The 18,428-nt window shown below is 44.3% G+C and overlaps 2 protein-coding genes across 4 annotated transcripts in view; both read left to right on the top strand.

Annotated features, from left to right (window-relative positions):
- Positions 1-124: 124 nt before the first annotated feature.
- LOC128352290 (cytochrome b-245 heavy chain) overlaps positions 125-18,428 on the top strand; it is a 63,290-nt gene continuing 44,986 nt past the window's right edge. The window contains 2 exon segments of the mRNA XM_053312734.1: positions 125-527; positions 530-693. Coding sequence (XP_053168709.1) covers positions 449-527; positions 530-693 — 243 coding nt within the window. The 5' untranslated portion in view covers positions 125-448.
- XK (X-linked Kx blood group antigen, Kell and VPS13A binding protein) lies at positions 707-17,113 on the top strand. 3 transcript variants are annotated; one of them, XM_053312739.1, is made up of 2 exons: positions 707-4,200; positions 15,179-17,113. In XM_053312739.1, the coding sequence occupies exons 1-2, from the start codon at positions 4,017-4,019 to the stop codon at positions 16,006-16,008; spliced, it is 1,014 nt and encodes a 337-aa protein (XP_053168714.1). In that variant the 5' UTR covers positions 707-4,016; the 3' UTR covers positions 16,009-17,113. The 3 variants fall into 3 exon arrangements, with proteins under 3 accessions (XP_053168714.1, XP_053168716.1, XP_053168715.1); XM_053312741.1 differs by lacking the exon at positions 707-4,200 and adding an exon at positions 5,068-5,144; XM_053312740.1 differs by lacking the exon at positions 707-4,200 and adding an exon at positions 13,548-13,648.

The raw sequence follows: 18,428 nt of genomic DNA, 5'->3' as shown, positions 1-18,428 counted from the left end.
TTTGTGTCCTGAATAACTCACCGCTCCCAGGCAGGCAGTCCAATGAGTCCATCATGCATCTGGGACGCAGCCTTGAGCCCTGGCACTTAATTTCATTCATTCATTCATTCATCCACCAACCAACCCTCGAGCCGTGCCACACACACGGCGCGATCAGCCCCAACTGTCGCAACGAAAAGACTCGTCTAAGAATGGCATGAGGTCGCGTCTACAATTGGGCAGCCGGAGCCGCAGCTGCCCTCCTAGGCCTGCCCCCTAGCGGCCGCTTCTAGCAGGCCTTGCGCCTTTCCTTCCTCGCCCAAGCAAGCCGCGCGCAGGGAGATGGGCGTCTGGAGGACTCTGCTGCGGCTCTCGGCGGCCACCCTTGCTCTGCAGCCTGCTGAGCCGCTGGCTGGCTGGCTGGCCTGCCTGTGAGCCGGCAGCCTGCCGCAGCGGGCACGGGGAGGCGATGAAGTTCCCGGGCTCCGTCCTCGTCTCGGTGTTCCTCTTCGTGGCCGAGACGGTGACCGCCTTGTACCTGGGCAGCACCTACCGCTCGGCGGGGGACCGCATCTGGCAGTCGCTGACGCTGCTCTTCGCCCTGCTGCCCTGCGTCCTGGTCCAGTTCAGCCTCGTCTTCATCCACCGCGACCTCAGCCGAGACAGGCCGCTCGTGCTGCTGCTCCACATCCTGCAGCTCGGACCCATTGTCAGGTGGGGGGCGGGCGGGCGGCGGCCGCTCTTTCTCTGCAGCCGGAAGCCTTGGCCAGACCTGTAGCGTGGCGGCTCCCTGGGCGACCCCCACGGCCTTCGGGGTGGAATGCATAGGACTTGCTCGACTAATCTTGAATTGTTAGGGCCCTTCTCTGAAGGGGGGGGTATTATTCCAGAATAGGGCCTCCCCCCCCAAAAAAAAAAATCCAGTAATGGTTGTTGCACATTTCAGAATGCTGAACACAAAATGTCCATGCTGGGTATTAAATTATTATTGTTATGTTTCTTTAATTGTGGATGATAGCAAACCCATTGGGACAAAGAGAGACTCAGGTGCATTAATAAAGCCCTGACCCTTTGCTGCATCATTTCATCCATGTGGAAGGCAAGGCAGCATGTTCTTTTAGATAGCTGTTAATTGTTTTGCATGTGGGTACTAATGGATCTATCCTGTGAATATACTGACTAGCATGCCTGATGTGGAATATATGCACAGCTGTATGCAGGCTGCAGCAGTTTTGCATGTGATTTCTAACTGTGGCAAAGAAACGTGCCTGGATTTGTGTGAAAGGCACACCCATCTTATCTCTGTAAAATGTCTCTCTGTAGATTTCTCCATAATACGTGACCAAGGAAGGAGGTGGTAAGCAGTGTTCCCTCTAACAGGGATTCCCAGATGTTGTTGACTACAACTCCCAGCATCCCCAGCTGCAATAGCCTTTGGGGATTATGGGAATTGTAGTCGTCAACATCTGGGAATCCCTGTTAGAGGGAACACTGATGGTAAGAGCAGATTTTCTCTTTGTGTGCATACACCCTGGGTATGCTGCATCTTTTTGGTTTTACCAAAATATTTGAGCCTACGGGCAAGAATGAATTTATAAAAATCAGCTGAGTTCCTTTGGAGGCTGCACACCATTGCACATATTCGTTTTTAACTAAAGCAAAAATAATTGCAAAGATACTTACCTCTGTTGCATTTAGGATCCTTATGGAGCTGGAAAACCTAACTGAGAAACCTTGGAATTAATATTACTATAATAATGGAATGCTGTTTGATCCTCTGACTTCCTTTTCTTTTCAAAATACCTCTCTCACCCAACACATGCTTTATAGTTAGGGAGTAAATGCTACAAATGGCATGACTGCTAATTTTTCACCTTCAAGGTTCATACTGGAAGAGGCTATTCGCTTAAACTGCAGGAAGGATCTGTGTTCACAGGGTATTGTGGCAGTTTCTCTCTGGGCTAAGCACTCTTGGCAGTACCAAGCTCTTCAGTCAGTTACTGAAGCCAAAGTGTTCATGCAAGTCAAACACCAAACTAGAAGCCACTGTGCAAAAACAAACAGCCATTGTAACTCCATTTCCATGAACCAGAAAGAATAAAGGTGGAATTCAGTGCAAGGGGTTTACTATTTTGTATCTCATTAGTGAGCTCAAAACTGTTGGGCACTGGGCATCAGTTACTCCACAGTAGCCACTCTTCAGCTGTGTGGAATACTTGTAGGGATAAACCCAGTGCTTTGAACAAGGGTACATGCCACGAGGTTTTCTCCTTTTGCTATGGTTTAGTTTAGCTTTTGAAATATATGAACAGATACAATCACAGATCCACATGTTTAGGCTTGGCTCACTAAAGTAAAATAAAGTTGTGCCATCGAGTCGGTGTCAACTCCTGGTGACCACAGAGCCATGTGGTTTTCTTTGGTAGAATACAGGAGGGGTTTACTGCAATCCTTTTCCAGTGGTGGCCACCAATCCCTTCCCATCCCTCAGATCCTTTTCTAGCACACACAGAGGAGATGAAGACAGTAAGAAACAGTGGGAACCCTCTCCTGCTGCTCAGAAAGGATTCCTGGTGCCCTACCAGATGGCATTTTAACTTTGGTAGAGCAGGTGTGCGTGCGTTCACATGTCATCCAGATTTCTGCCAAAGTCCCTGTGAAGTGCCAGCCCTATCCTGGAGAAGCCAGAGAGGGAACTTGAAACCACCTGCTCTTCCCAGAGTGGCTCGATCCCCTGTGGGGAATATCTTACAGTGCTCACATGTGGTTTCCCTTTCAAATGCAACCAGGGTAGACCCTGCTTAGCTAGGGGGACAAGTCATGCTTGCTTCCACAAAACCAGATCTCCTGTCTTTTCTCAATCATGGTTTTGAGTATCTGCGACTGGGAAATTTTGACTGTGTCTCACCAACTGTGACCCGAGTATCCATGGTTCACGAGATTTTTGTGTGTGTGTGTGATTTGGGGTTCCCCCCCATGGGGTGTGTGGTGGGGGCGGTGTTCAAAGGTTCAATCCACTTATTCATATTGTTGACCCTGCAGACTCCTCATGATTTTGTGCTGTTGAGTGATTTCGGGGGGGGCAGTTCAAAAAATGTCAAGAGGTTCCATCTGCTCACTCCTCTTGCTAACTCTTGGAAATTTTAAGGGGTTTTTGTTTTTTGCTGATTTTCTAGTATTTTTTTCTTTATTCTTAGATATTTTCACAGTCAAGATTCCCTTTACCCCCTGTTTCTCATTAGTTTCCCCCAAATTTGCCAATTTCCAGGAAAGGAACCCACACGTTTTGTGAGGGATGACTGTAGTTAGCATTTGTCTGGTGCTTTTCATGTGTTATACTATTGTAATCCTTCCAACATCCTATAAAAAATAGTGAGTTAAAGTTGTGCTGTTGAGTCGGTGTCAACTCCTGGTGACCACAGAGCCATGTGGTTTTCTTTGGTAGAATACAGGAGGGGTTTACCATTGCCATCTCCCGCACAGTATGAAATGATGCCTTTCAGCATCTTCCTATATCACTGCTGCCCGAAATAGATGTTTCCCATAGTCTGGGAAACTTACCAGGGGGATTGAACCGGCAACCTCTTGCTCCCTAAGCAACTTCCCTGCTGCGTGAGTAGTATCCCCATATTGCAGAGGGGGGTGTGGCTGAGAGGAAGTGACCTACCTAGAGAGTTTATGGCAGAAGTGAGATTCAAATTTGGGGCTTCCTGATTAATGGCTCTACTTCAGTGAGTCTCCTTGCCTCTGCTCCAGATCTCACTACATGGACATGCAGGGGGAAGGATGCAGGTACTTTGGCTATCCCTGCACCATGCACAGAGGATCCCCATTGAGTGTTGTCTAACTTAGTTGAAGTTAGAGTGACTTATGTATAATCAGAGATACCATTAAGTGCAATCTTGAGGTGTAGAAGCGTTTGATTGGTATAATTGCTTGCCTTGTTTTTCCCCTCCAGGTGTGTGGAAGCCTTTTACATTTACTTTCATGCAGGCAGAGTAGAAGAGCCTTATGTCAGTATCACTAAGAAGAGGCAGATGCCAAAAGGTGGGCATTCAGAAGAAGTCGAGAAAGAAGTTGGCCAGGCAGAGGGCAAGCTGTTTACTCACAGATCTGCGTTTAGCAGGGCATCAGTGATCCAAGCCTTCCTGGGCTCTGCCCCTCAGCTGACACTTCAGTTGTACATATGTGTCCTGCAGCAGGAGATCACAGCAGCTAGAAGTACGTATAATTTATATATGCTCACTTTTTGCGGGTGTTGGGAGAAGGGGATCTGAGCTAAGTAGCTGCTGAACCTTCTCCCTTGTTTGGTTGTTCTGGAGCCAACTGCAAGAAACATGATTAAATAACACACAAAAATCAATGATTATCAATATGCATGTTATAATTTAGTAGGCATTTAGAATAAATAATTGATGCCTCTAACTTCCTACTGCAATATGTCATTTCCAACCATCCACATTTAATATCATTCCTACTTATACTTCAGTATTGAAAGAATTTAAATTTGTGCTATGATTGAATGTAGAGGCACATTCATAAGAAATTGTTATTTTGGGGAGAGTGAGAAATCATTGCTCCTGTTTATGTGCTCATTGGCAGGCATTTCCACTTAATATAGCAAGGTGTGGTGTCCCCCCCCCCCATCAGTCATGCACATAATGAGGTGGTGTGACGAAATGCAGATCTCCATCTTAGCTCAAGAAGGTCTTGTGCTTATATTGTACCCTGAGTGCTCTGAATGTAGGGCATTCCTCCCTTTTTGTTATTGAATGAGGAGAATCCTTACTTTTTGTCATTGAAGGGACAGAGCCATCAAGCTATAGTCCTAAACCAAACTTTCCTTTAGTCGTGTATGTTCAGACCATTAAGGAGGAGGAACCTCCAGTTTGGAGGGCAAACCTTAATCTTGGATTGAGATATCAGATATATGCTGATTGTTTTCATTGGATCCCAGAGCTGTCTATCTCTGGAAGAATGAAAAAGCCTTCCCTCTCCTTAATCACTATAAAATAGGGGCCCAGTTCCCCCACCACCATTTTGTCACCAGTCCAGTTGTGAGTAATCAGGTTATCATGTCACCAGCAGCTTCTGGTGTCCAGAAAGGGAGAAGCTATAGAGATTAATGCTCTCTCATCTGAGGACCTGCCTACTACTCGACTAAGGTAAAACTCAGTACTAGTCTGTTAGTTAATATTGTTTTTGTATTTTCTTTTGAGTTTCTCTGTGTCTTTCTTTATTCCCTGTTTCCCCCAGTTCCTTATTTCTTAATAAATTTCATATAATTAGAAGTGACTTCAGTCTGGTTTAAAAAGTTTTAATGAGAGAGACTGCCCTGGGGTATTGACAGACCACACCTAACTAACTGTTGGGCTTGTGTGGGGAACCAGCAAATCTGGAGTGAGCAGCTCATTACAGAATGAATTTGTGCAAAGCTCCGGTCTTGGAAAGTACTGACAGATAGTTAAAGTCAAATATAATCAGGTTTATTCGGGATTTTAGGAGTACAGAAATGAAATCTTGATTAATAAGCAATGCAATGTTAACTAATAAGACTGACCAGACTAATAATACCAGTAATATGTTGGTAGCTCACAAAGAGGTGTTTTACCTTGAGATATGAATTAAAATCCACTCAAGGTTGACCAGCAAAATTGTCTTAGTCTTAGTCTTAAAAGAGGGCAGAAAGGGAGCAAAAGTGTTTGGACCAGAAATTTGCTGGGATACCTGGATCCTTTCCAGTGGTATATCAGACACTTGTTGCTCAGCCAGTGCTGAAGGACTTCCCTCTTCAGGAACAAGCAGGAAAACAGGATACCAGAGTGAGGACCCATATACCACTCACGGCTCAGGAAGCAAGTAAAAGTTTAAAGGTGGTCTGATCCCAAGAGACCAGTTTCCTGATGGAGCCAAGCATGCCGCACAGATTAGGCCTACCTGTAGAGACAGGACCAACCTTGAGGCAGAAAGAGGGTAGGGCACGAGGGCCAAGGCACAGCAAGATGGTATAGCTGGTGCCCAGATGCACATACATGCAACAGGTGAATCCAGAGAAGAGACATACTGTTTGGTGTTCTTGGTGACAGAAATAGGCAGCAGTCTGCCCTGGTGCCAAATGTTAACCACATGTTGACCATACCTTTCTGCTGAAAGGGTGATATCTGTGATTGACCAAAGACTACATTTTGTAAAGCACAATGAAGTGAAAAGGTTTGAGAAACTTGTATGAGACAGAGTAGATGGGCACATTAAAGCTTATCTTCGTGGGTCAGGAGGACCCAGGTGGGTAACTGGAATTTTTCTAACAACGAGCACTCCACCTGAGACTTGAGCCAACCATTAATGCTTCTGTTCGAGAGATGAGCCTGTTATGCCTTATCTACTCCTTTCTGAGAAGGTGATAAGTTCGACGGCTAATCTGATGTTCCAACATAGAGAGTAGTTCTTGGCTATTCCTGTTAGAGGAATAACTCTTAATTAACTTGTGTCTACTTTGACATCCTCACCTGTGCTGGGATCAGAGAGGAGCGCACAAGGAATAGTCCTCTTTCAGTCTTGGGTTAGGCTTGACCTGGAATTACCTTTGCCCATGCTCCCTGCTGAGTGATTTATCCTCGTGAGTTAGCTCGTGTAAGCCACAATCCTGTGAGTTCAGAGAGTCCAAAATGGAAACTACAAGCCTCTAATTCCAAAGCAGGGGTGCTGCTGAGAACCCCCAAACAGGCTACAAACAAAGGCTATGGAGGCCTACTTGTGAAACTCTTTCCAATGTTCATTGTAAAGTCACATGCTACTGATGGGTTGTTTTTAGATTAATATACTGTTCATCTAGAGCTGGGTAGCTGTGCGGACTCCAGCTGCACAGTACCTGCAAGTCCCAAGCCAGACAATTGTAGGTTGTTGAAGCCATGTTTGAGCATGTTCAATGACTTTAGATCAGTCTTGAATTGGTGGCAGCCTGCCTCAAAGGAGTGGCATGCTCTTAAATTGGGATCAAAACAATCTCTCTACTGAGGGTAGATCCCAGGAAAGCATAGAGTAACCCTAGGTCCATCACAGGTGGACACTTTGCCCATATGTGTGATTGCCTGATTTGTGCAATCACTCCCAGGAAGTGCTCTTACCCTTCCCACCACATTTCCCCCACCTACACTGCACTTTCAAATTGTCCAGTGGGGCGGCAGCGTACCTCCCTGCTGCCCCGTCCCATCGTCAGACTGGATAGATGCCTCTGAGTACCAGCTGCAGGGGAATAACAGCAGGAGGGAGGGCATGCCCTCAACTCCTGTCTGTTGGCTCCCAGTGGCATCTGGTGGGCTACTGCATGAAACAGGATGCTGGACTAGATGGGCCTTGGGCCTGATCCAGCAGGGCCATTCGTATGTTCTTAAAGTTATTTCCCCCTTGCCTTTGAACCTGCTGAAGCGCCGGTCATTCGAACCTGTTCGGAGGCCCGTAAAAGGGCCTCTGAACAGGTTCGTGCACATCCGTAGCATGATCTGCTCATCTCTCATATGACATTATCTGCCTAATGCTGGCGAGGGTAGGTGTTTGCTCTTGCTGTTCCTTGATGATGTGAATTGGATGACTGGCCTGATGTGACATTAACTGAGACTATATCTTCAACAGCTGAATGACAGCCGGAAATGCAAAAGGTGTAGTTCTCCACTTAATGCATGGAAAAATTACACCTGCTGATCCCAATCCCCCCCCCCACACACACACACCGTTATGTATGTGTTAAAAGATACAGTGCCTCTGCCAGGCAAAAAGGTGGCAACCTTAGCACAGGTGGAAAAAACATCAGAACAGTATGCAATTTTGATTTCCTGGGTTATCAAGTACACTAAAATACCCTGTAATATGCCAGTGATTGTGGACTTCCAGTGGGTTAATGAACCAGGTTTTATGAAGAGGGTGGAAAGATGAATGATCACTGAGCACAAATTAAAATCAATTTGGAATAACAGCTGTGAGCCACCCACTTGATCAGTCTGATGTTTTTCCAGGACTATATGAGTGGCTTTGGGTGTAATAATATGCATAAAGTGGATGTGCAAGTAATTTGTGTGCTCTGCTTCCTCTGCTGCACTTGTAACTTCCAAAGAGAAAACATGTGCATCTCTCCTGTGACAAGATGCAGGAATTTAATATGCCTTTGGAACTCTCATATCTTGCTGTGGGGGAAATGTGCAAGCTCTTGCTTTACGTACTTCCTGAAAGCTCAAAAAGCACGTCACTCATGCATCAATTTTTTTGGATTTCCAGGTAATGTGCAACATGGTTATTTGCCACGTAAATGTATGAAATAGCCCTCTGATCCTCTGCAAAGTGACCAGTTTGGTATCTTGCAAGCATTATCCCCTTAGAGGAATGACTGGATTATTTTCTCGTTGTATTCTTGCTGAAAAGATAATACTTTTCACAGTCCCGTAGCCTGAAAATGTGGGAAGAGGTTGGGCATATTCGTTCCAGCTATAGCTCCTCAAAAGACAGCCTCCAAATATTGGGAACCACTGATGTAGACTCTTAACTCATTCATCTTCTTTCTAAGCAACTCAGCAGCCCTGTTCTGTTAAATGGCTTCAACTGCTTCAGCGCAAACAGTAGTCTTTGCCCCCTTCTCAGGGGCATACCTACTGCTGTTCAAAAGTGTCCAGTGAACACAGACTGCCATGTCCCCAAGGGCCCTGCCATCTGCCCCTCATCCCCTCCCCAGTCCTGCTGCTTGCCCTCTCTGCACCTTGCCCCACCATTTAGTAGTTGGCTCATGCAGTGGTGGTGGCGTGTTCTATGGCTTTTCTCCTCACTCTCAAACGAGAGAAGCCATAGACTCCATTGGCACTGCGCTAGCAAGCTAAGAAATGGCATGCATATGCCCTGATACCTAATCTGACTGCATGTATGCCCTCCATTTTGTAGCTGGTCGCACAGCAGTAATGGATTCTATGGCTTTTCTCCAAGCGGGGAGAGAAACCATGGAAACCCCACCACCACCACTGCAGGACCAGCTACTGGGCAGTGGGGCATGGAGCACCAGGGGAGGGGGAGGAGCAGTGGAGGTGGTGCAACAGCAGTAGGCAGAGACACTACTTTTTTTTTTAAAGGGGGGATGTTTATTTATTGAACACAGGCCCCTGCTGACCTTGCTATGCCCATGCCGCTTAGATAAAGCTTCTTCCTGTGTTTGCAAGTATTTTGCCCTTGTATGCCTTCAAAGCCCTCACTACTTGAGAACCTAGTCTGACTTACTTTATAGGATCAACATGTTGGGCCCATATACAGTCCAGAAGATGCCTCTTGTCCATCACTACCTTGAGAAACCCCTTGCATGGCAGAGGAAAGGATGCGGAAGAGTGCTAGTCTGTCATGAAGAGGCCAGAAGCCTCTACAGCAGTAGGGTCCGCTAGATGTTTCTGAACTACCAGCATCCCCAACCACAATTTATTGTGACTGGGGATGCAGGGAGTAGGGGGTGCATGAACCCCAAAACACAGTTCAAATTCAAATCAAATTTGAACCGAACTGCGTTCCCCAGACCAGTTCAATCAAACCGGCCAGTCTGGTCAGTTCAATCGAACCGGTTCAGTGGCTCAGGCAGCAATACTTGTAAAGGGGCAGGGGAACCGCGAGAAAGGTTGTTTAGGCTCTTATCTGGCTTGCTGCCCCCATCGCTGTTTAAACACAGGCCACCCACACCATGGTGTGGTTCCTGTCTCCATGGATGTGCGGAGGCCATTTGCATGGTCTCCACACATGCAAAGAGGCCAGATCAATGCTGCTGCCACATGGGTGGCCTGTGTTTAAACAGCAATCTGACTGATTCAGTTTGGGATGGGAGCAGGGAGCAGCGACGAGCCGGGTAAGTGCCTAAACAATCTTTCTCACCACTCCCCCGCCCCTGTACCCTTCGATGTAGAAACAGTTCACATCGAACCGGGCTTGGTCTGGTTCGATCACGGACTGAACCAGCCCTGGTTTGGGTCACGATTGAACTGGTTCTACATCAATTGGTTCGTGCACACCCCTAGCTGGGAGTTGTAGTTCAGCAACATCTGGTGGATCCCACATTAAGAACCACTGCTCTACATTGTCAGCTTGGGCTGGGGTTGACTCCTGGTGCAAAGGAACAAGTTGTCTCTTTGTACACATTTTGTGCCGATTAGGTACAGTGGCACATATGTGACTGAGAAATAAGGACATATTACCTGCTCTGACCTGATTTTCAAGGGAACTGGCCATCTGCAGCTTCCAAATGAGCTACATTTGTTCAGGACCTATTTAAAAAGGGCATTTATACTTGGCTCCTAATATCAAATTGGAAGCTAAGAGTTCGTGGTTGAGAAGAGCCTGACATATTTATGCTCATGAAATAATTTGTACAGACATTTCTAGGTCAGTTCTGTGTATTTAATAAGGAATTTTCTAGATATCAAGCAACCTTTTGTTTTTTACTGGAATAGTGTTAAGCTGAGAGAAAATCACTTGAATGTCCTTTTGATATTGTGGTGGTTTTCTGTATGAGTTTTGCATATCATGCTATTTATTTATTTGTGTTATGGTTTTTTAAAGAGAGGTGATGGAAGCAGTGTCTAGGTTTCTTTCCTCTGGTCTTGTTGGTTGTCATAGAAATGCTCAAACATATAATTTTAGCCTAGCTATCTTCTATCTATCTATATTTCTCTAAGGCAGGAGTGGGGAATCTTGGCCCTCCAGCTGTTGTTGAACTACAACTCCCATCATCCCCAGCCACAATTATTGTGGCTGAGGATGGTGGGAGTTGTAGTTCAACAACAGCTGGAGGGCCAAGGTTCCCCATCCCTGCTCTAAGGCATACCTGTCACTAATCCCATGTGTGGAAGCTCTCACGAGAGTTCGCAAGCAAGCTGCCAGCAGGTAGAGAGGAAAGCGGCAGTGCCGGTGGACAGGCAGGCGAGGTGGGAAACAAAACAGCAACGCGGGGAGGAGAAAGCGGGGGGGGGGTACAAAATGGCGGTGGGGAAGGGGAAGAAAATGGCAGCGGGTGGGGGAAGATAACGGCAGCAGTGGGCAGGCGGGGAAAGAAATCGGCGGCGGGTGGGCAGGGGAAACTAGAGGCGCAGATGGTCTGCGCCTGGCCCAGCTAGTACAAATTAATTATTATAAAGGCTTGAAGTGTATGGATTTATAAGACAATCCTATGCATTTATTCAGAAGTCCCACTGTGTCCAGTTGGGTTTACTTCCAAGTTTCCTGTCCTAAAAGCCCAAATTCAGATGAGTTTGAGAACTGTGCAGCCTCTCTATATTTTAGTTGTCTTCTTTAGACTGCAGTGCACATTTACATAAGAGTAGGCCCTATTAAATGCAGTAGGATTTACTTCTGAGCAATGCATTATTCAAGAGCCAGCGTGGTATAGTGGTTAGAGTGCTGGACTAGGACCGGAGAGACCCGAGTTCAAATCCCCATTCAGCCATGATACTTTCTGGGCGACTCTGGGCCAGTCACTTCTCTCTCAGCCTAACCTACTTCTCAGGGTTGTTGTGAGGAGAAACTTAAGTATATAGTACACTGCTCTGGGCTCCTTGGAGGAAGAGCAGGATATAAAAATGAAAAAATAAAATAAATAAATAAACATTGCCTGTATTTACCAAATTGAAGGACTGTAAAGTAGTTGATACAACATGAAGACATGGTTGCTACTGAATCAAAAAGATGGTGAAGTATGAAGTCTGGAAATTCAGAATTTCCTTGTGGAGCTAGGTTTGGGAGATCAGGTGCAATAGAAGATAGAATCCTTCTAGCAGCTGTCAAAAGAGGGAATGTTGGTGCATGAAGTTTGTTCCACAGCAATAGTTAAAATACCCTGTACTGGATAACTATTAAAGGTATCTCTGGCCACCTTTGGTGCAGTGTGGTCGAGCCATTTCAGAAGCTGGGAACAATCCTTGCCACTGGTAATACAAGTCCTAGTAGCTGATATACCATCTGTCTTGTCAGCTTGCTTGCGTTGCAGACTCGTTTTTGCACTCTTTTGATGTATAATTGAGTAATATTGAGAACTTCCTCCGAAATAGTCTTCACCTGCAATAGCTATGGGCAAGTAACAAAGTAATATCTGGCATATCAGTGAAGTAAATGTGTTGGAGGAAGCCAAATATTGGCTTTAAAATGCACTAAAAAGCAATTTGGGTGGGAAAACATCCATTATTTGTAATGTCTTAATTTCCAAATCTTCAGTTTAAAAATAAGTGTTAAGCAAGATTTTTTTTTTAAATGCTACTAAGGAACATGATGTCATAAAAGTAGTGTTCACATTTCGCATTTCACTTGAAAGTTAATAGAGTCATAATAGTATTTACTCTCCCCTGTCCAATTTGCATCTTGAATGGAATGCAAAATATATTCTTTTGAAGTCTCATTATTTGTTAAAGCATTTGCATAGCGTTTTTCAAGTCAAAGGCACCAATTAATTTATGGTAAGGGGAAGCCAGCATCAGATGTAATCAAATATATATGGATAAACCCCACGTTCAGTTGTGATTGCATTATCTTCAACAGGATAATCAAGAGAAAGTAAATTCAGGACTGCAGATTGCATTTAGCTTGTAAAGCTCTGGTAGCTGGTTTCATATGTATGGAGTGATTTCATGATTCAAAGCTCTGAACATGCAGGAGTTCACGTTCAGAGCTTCTCTCCTGTCTATGAATGTCTTCTGGTGCATTTATTGGGACTCTCCATTGCTTTTCGAGTCTTTCCTAGTCATAGGAGAGAATGGCCATGAGGCACTCTGCATGCATTTTAACAGTTTTCTATGGCAATTACTGATGGAACCCACTGAAGATCAGTCTCAGCCAAACTGGTATCGCCTGCTGAGTGGTTTGAGATTATCACCCCTTATTCTTTGCTACATTATTCAAGAAAATAGCATATACAAAAACATATAAATGCACATAACTATAAGATTTATTAATGCTTTTATAATTTACTTGTACTAGGAAACCAGGAAAGAGGAACTTAAGATGGATGGACAGACCATCCAAGTCTATAGGCCTGTTCACACAATCACCAAAATCAGGGTAGGAAGCAGGCTACCCTGGCTTGCATAACTCAGTTAGGTGCATAACTCAGTTGCATAACTCATTTAGTTAGGTAGGAAGCAGGCTACCCATAGCTTGCATAACTCTCAACCCCTCCAACCCAGGCTGCCCAAACCCAGTTGTTGTACCCTGCTTTTAACCAAGATAGGAGGAGAGGAGAGCTTTGCTTTTCTGGTTGTGTGGATCCACTTTATATCTATGAATGCTTTATCTAGGATGATGTGCGATACCTGTGTATATGAAAGCAACTGCAGACTCTCTTGCCATATGATATAAGTAGTATCATCTATCTGCTTATATTGGTTTAGAGTGTGGCTGTTTTAGAGTTTGCATGGAGTTGTACTGAATTACTCTTTAAAATGTTTGAGTAATTTGGGTTTGTTTATTACCATACACATTTTATGTCTTCTCTGAGGAATGATTCTATTTTACTGTTTATCTTTTTGGGGTAAGTCTGTAAATTATCTATCTATCTATAATTCTCTAAGATGTGAAGTGTGCTGTCAAGTTGGTGTCGACGCCTGGCAACATACCTGTCACTAATCCCATGCGTGGCAGCTCTCGCGAGAGTTCCCAAGCAAGCTGCCAGGTGGGGGAGAGAAAAGCGGCGGCAGACAGGCGTGCAGGAGGAAAACAGTGATGGGTTGGTGGAGAAAGCAGCAGGAGGGGGAGAAAACAGTGGTGGCGGTGGGGGGGGGGAGAAAACGGCAGTGGGATAAAAAGTGGCGGACAGGGGGTGCCGAGAATGGAGGGGGGAGTCAGGAAGGAGGGAGGAGAACTAGAGGCGCAGATTCTCTGCACCTGGGCCGGCTAGTTAGTATGTAATTCATGGTTTTATTATTTAAGAGTTTATGTGTGTTCATATATTTTAGTATGTGATATTTTCTTCTATTGTGGTTGGTTTGGTCTGCATGTCATATTTTAAGCTCTCTCTATATTGTCTTTATAGAAATTCCCTTGAGAGAAATTTTGCAAATCAAAATGTGTTGGAAATAATAGATAAGAACATCAGTTCTGCCAGCTGTTTTGTCTCTTATAATTGGTGAAGCTGCTTAACCATTTCTCAAACATCAGGAAGGAAGAGGATTCCCACACACACACACACACTCCCCCCCCCGCCACACACACACCCCTTGATTGTAGTCTCTGAAGCTGCTTTGCATTAAAACAGCAAACTGGGAGAAATAATCATACAGCTGAACATCACATAAGCAGCACTATGGAACTTCCATTCCAATTCTAAAATATTATTACTCTGTGCAGTTTGAATCAGGCAGTCAGCTGCATGATTCATTAAAACAACATACATACATGTAGAAATGAAAGTGACTTATGGGAGCATGTCTCTGTGTGTGTTTAAATGATTTTCCATTTAAAACACACAAAACAATAATATAAACAGCCAATCACAAAAAAATGACCAAACAAATTATAAACAAAATACAAACCTAATTCAGCACTGTTAATATAAAAAAGGGCACAGAAAATATCCATGTCATTTGAAACATAAAGCCAGTGCGGCGTAGTGGTTAAGAGTGCTGGGCTAGGACCGGGGAGACCCGAGTTCACATCCCCATTCAGCCATGATACTAGCTGGGTGACTCTGGGCCAGTCACTTCTCTCTCAGCCTAGCCTACTTCACAGGGTTGCTGTGAAATGGAAATCTAAGTATGTAGTACAACTCTCTGGGCGCCTTGGAGGAAGAGCGGGATATAAATGGAAGAAGAAGAAGAAGAAGAAGAATTCTGCTGCTGCTAATGATGATGGAGTTTTTCTTGATGATGGAGTTTTTGATGATGGAGTTTTTCTCCAAAGTGCTGGAATACAGTACACTTTGCTGATATTGCTGTTCTTCCATTATGGTCTGAGAGCAGAGAACATGCTTTGCATCCAAATTCATTTTCCAGCATTCCTAGGTAAGCGACCTTGGGCAGCTGTTCCAGGAAAGAAAGTCTCTTTATTCTGTGTGCTCAGATATAGCTTAGAAGATGATAGAAGCCACATCAGCAAAGTGCTACCTGAGGAGTTCCTCATTTACAATTAAAGCATGCTTCTGCTGTTTGATGCTACCTGGACCGTATTGCTTTCCAAAAGCTCTGACTACTTTTTCTTTTCTCAGGTGTCTTCATGGCACTCTCCCTCCTGTCGATTGTATATGGAGCCCTGCGATGCAATATCCTGGCCATTAAGATTAAGTATGATGATTATGATGTCAGTGTGAAACCGGCTGCCTACCTCTGCATCTTTCTCTGGAGAAGCTTTGAGATTGCTGTAAGGGTTATAGTCCTTGTCCTCTTCAGTTCAGTCCTTCAAATCTGGATCCTTCCTGTGGTACTTGTGAATTTCCTTGCCTTTTTCTTTCACCCATGGATTCTCTTCTGGCAAAGTAAGTGTACTCTGCCAGAAAATATCGAAAAGGCTTTGAGCAAAGTAGGCACCACCATTGTTCTGTGCCTTCTCACTTTCCTGTATGCTGGCATTAATATGTTTTGCTGGTCAGCTGTGCAGTTAAAGCTAAATGATTCTGACTTAATTGACAAATCCCAGAACTGGTACAGACTAGCCTTATATTACATACTGAGGTTCCTTGAGAATGCTTTTCTCTTGTTGATGTGGTATATGTACAAGACAGATGTCTATATGTATGTATGTGCCCCGTTGCTGGTCTTGCAACTTTTGATTGGCTATAGCATAGCTGTCCTTTTTATGCTTATATTCTACCAGTTTTGCCACCCGTGCAAAAAACTCTTTTCATCCAATATTTCAGAAGGATTGCTGCTGTGTTTCAAGTTCTTCTGTTATGCCTGCAAGCCACTTGCATCCAGCACCTCTGTGGAAAAAGCAGACTTGAAATCCCCAGAGAACATTGATGATGAAGCTCAGGCCAGTTACAAAGCAAATGAATCCCTGAATGGAAATGCCCACCAAAGCGTTTCTTCCAATGCCTAGAGAAGGCATCTGATGTCAAGAAGGTACCACATGAAGCCACAGATCACATGGTCCCTGAAGCTCATTTTGTTGATGTGGTGGGTCAGGGGGCAGAACTAGTAGAATTCTCTTCTAGGCATATACCCATGCCTAGAAGAGATCATCACCATTGTGATATCTGCATTTTTTGTTGGTTTATATGACTTGATGGTTTTGCAGAAACCATCTCACATCACCTCTGACTGCCCTCTGTTTATCATTATAGGAGGCATGTTTTATATTACAGTGAGCTACTGCAGTGCTGGCTTGATTATTCAGTAAGTATGAAGACAGTTAGGATGCCAGTCATTGAATATAGAAGGCATCCCTTCTGGACCATATGCTTCATTGGGTTGTGGCTCAAGATCAGAAGTTCATAAATTCTCCCCCAAATCGAGAAATGTGAGACAATGACAAGGTGGCTCACTCAATGGACTCTTTATTATAGGCAAGGAATCAAATAGATCAGTGGACAAGAGAAGGAGCAGTGCCTCACTGGTTGACTTATGGTGCACTTTAAGGCTGTATACAGGCTGGGTTTTCTTCAGTGCCAAGTTTCTCTGTGCTACAACCACCCTGACTCTCGAGACTGAAACAGGATTCCTGAATTCAGAATGGAATGTGCAAAAAGGACTTCACTGCTTTTATAATCTTGTCCAGCCAAATTTATGTTCAAAGTGCCACATTTTCTTCTCCAGAAGGCAGCTTAAATATGTTTTTTAGATTTGCTTTTTAACTTTTTTTTGTTGTGTTAATCATGTCTGCTTCATACAGTGCTAAAAAAGCTCTGCCAGAAGGGTACAATGGAAATGCCATTTGTTAGCAGTATTTAAGCAAGAGTTTAATGATTGATGATATGAGCAATGTCTTAATATATGCTATTTTATATAAATATTTCTGCTTCATATGTTTCCATTAAGACATACATATTATTGAAAAAGAAAGAAAAGATCCTTTGCTGGAACTGTTACTCTAAAGTGAAATTCTAAAAACTGGACCCAGGAAGGTGCAGTAGATTTGGATGTTTGGTTTCAACATGCAAGATTGTGGTTCAGATTCCGTTTCCTATTAAAGTACACTATGCGTACTTTGAATAAGTTGTTATCCTTGCCTGCTTGCTTCATTTGTATCCCGCTCTTCCTCTAAGTTGCTTAGAGTGGTGACTTAATCGCACAATAACTGTGTGGTAGGCTGAAGTAAGTTGCCAAGACTTCCCAGAGAGCTTTACAGCTGATTGAGTATTTGAACTTGGACTTCCCGTTTCTAAGCCCAGGTTAGAAGCCCTTCTAACTTGCATGGTTACCATGAAGATAAATGATGCAAGAATTGTATACCAATTTTAGATAATAAGTAACATTAATTCAAATCTTCTTGAGCTCACAGTAGTTTGCACCATGGCAGTTAAAGTCCAAGTTGGGCTTAGCTGGAGTCCTCATATTACACATATATTTTTAATTGAAGCGCCAATAAACTGTGCTGACTTTAGACCCATCCTAAAAAACTAGAGGACCGGGATAAAGTCAGCCCAAGTGTAAGTATGCTTGAATAGTAGCTGTCTTGTCTGGATGGTCTTGTCACCATCTTGTCTGTCTTGTCTGGATGGTCTTGTCACCATCCCATGGACAGGGGCCCGCATGGTCTGGAGGGCAGTGAGGCAAGGAAAGTTGGGTTGCAGCACCATGGTCAGCTCCACAGGATAAGTTGCTCCAACAGCAGTCAGAGGTAGACTGAGCTCTTAAATACTTCTGAGTTCAGGATACCCCTCCTAGACTTTGCTTCTTTGCTTAGAGAATGGGAACCTTTAAATGGTAACCTTCTGGCTCAAAGTCTGGCAAACCTCCTTTCTCTGTTCCTACCAAGCCGGTTACCATGGCTGGTACCCAGATATCAGGAAGTGAAATGTTATTGAAAGGGCCAACTCTTCAGGGTGCTCAGGTTTCAAGGTTGCTGTTTTATGGGCCCAGGCTCCAAGGTGCTGTCTCAGACGCTTTCAAGCTGTGGCTCAGGGTGTAGGACTGGGTCTAGTGTTGGCCCTGCCTCCTCAGGGTCCGACTTGGTGTCACTACTACAGGGGTTTTAACAGTATAGCTGTGTAACAGCCAAGCCAAGGGACAAGCATTAGTGCATATGGGCATGATAAATATTTGTGTAGTTTTCTCTTTCTGTATCAATAATAAAGCTGGTACCCTAACTATACAAACATAGCCAGCTCTTTCCCCCTATTATAATGTTCATATCAGTGGGGAAATTGTTCTATATATGGTAGGTGGATTTGCTCCCACTAGTCTGTTGAAAGGACTTGTGTTGGGCTGTGTTGCTGCACATTTAATTATACTTTGCAACGCCTGCGATCAAGAAATTAGTTTATAAATTACACTGGTTGAGACTGCATTGCTCTGAAG

The sequence above is a fragment of the Hemicordylus capensis genome, chromosome 3 (genome assembly GCF_027244095.1).
Source record: "Hemicordylus capensis ecotype Gifberg chromosome 3, rHemCap1.1.pri, whole genome shotgun sequence".
NCBI classification, from domain to species: Eukaryota; Metazoa; Chordata; class Lepidosauria; order Squamata; family Cordylidae; genus Hemicordylus; species Hemicordylus capensis.
Note: the sequence above shows the minus strand (reverse complement) of the source record. Positions and strands in the feature narration are given on the sequence as shown.

Coding starts and splice junctions, on each gene's coding strand:
- XK (XM_053312739.1), top strand. CDS start 4,017: ATGCCAAAAGGTGGGCATTCAGAAGAAGTCGAGAAAGAAGTTGGCCAG. Junction 4,201..15,178: donor GGAGATCACAGCAGCTAGAA/GTACGTATAATT, acceptor TTCTTTTCTCAG/GTGTCTTCATGGCACTCTCC.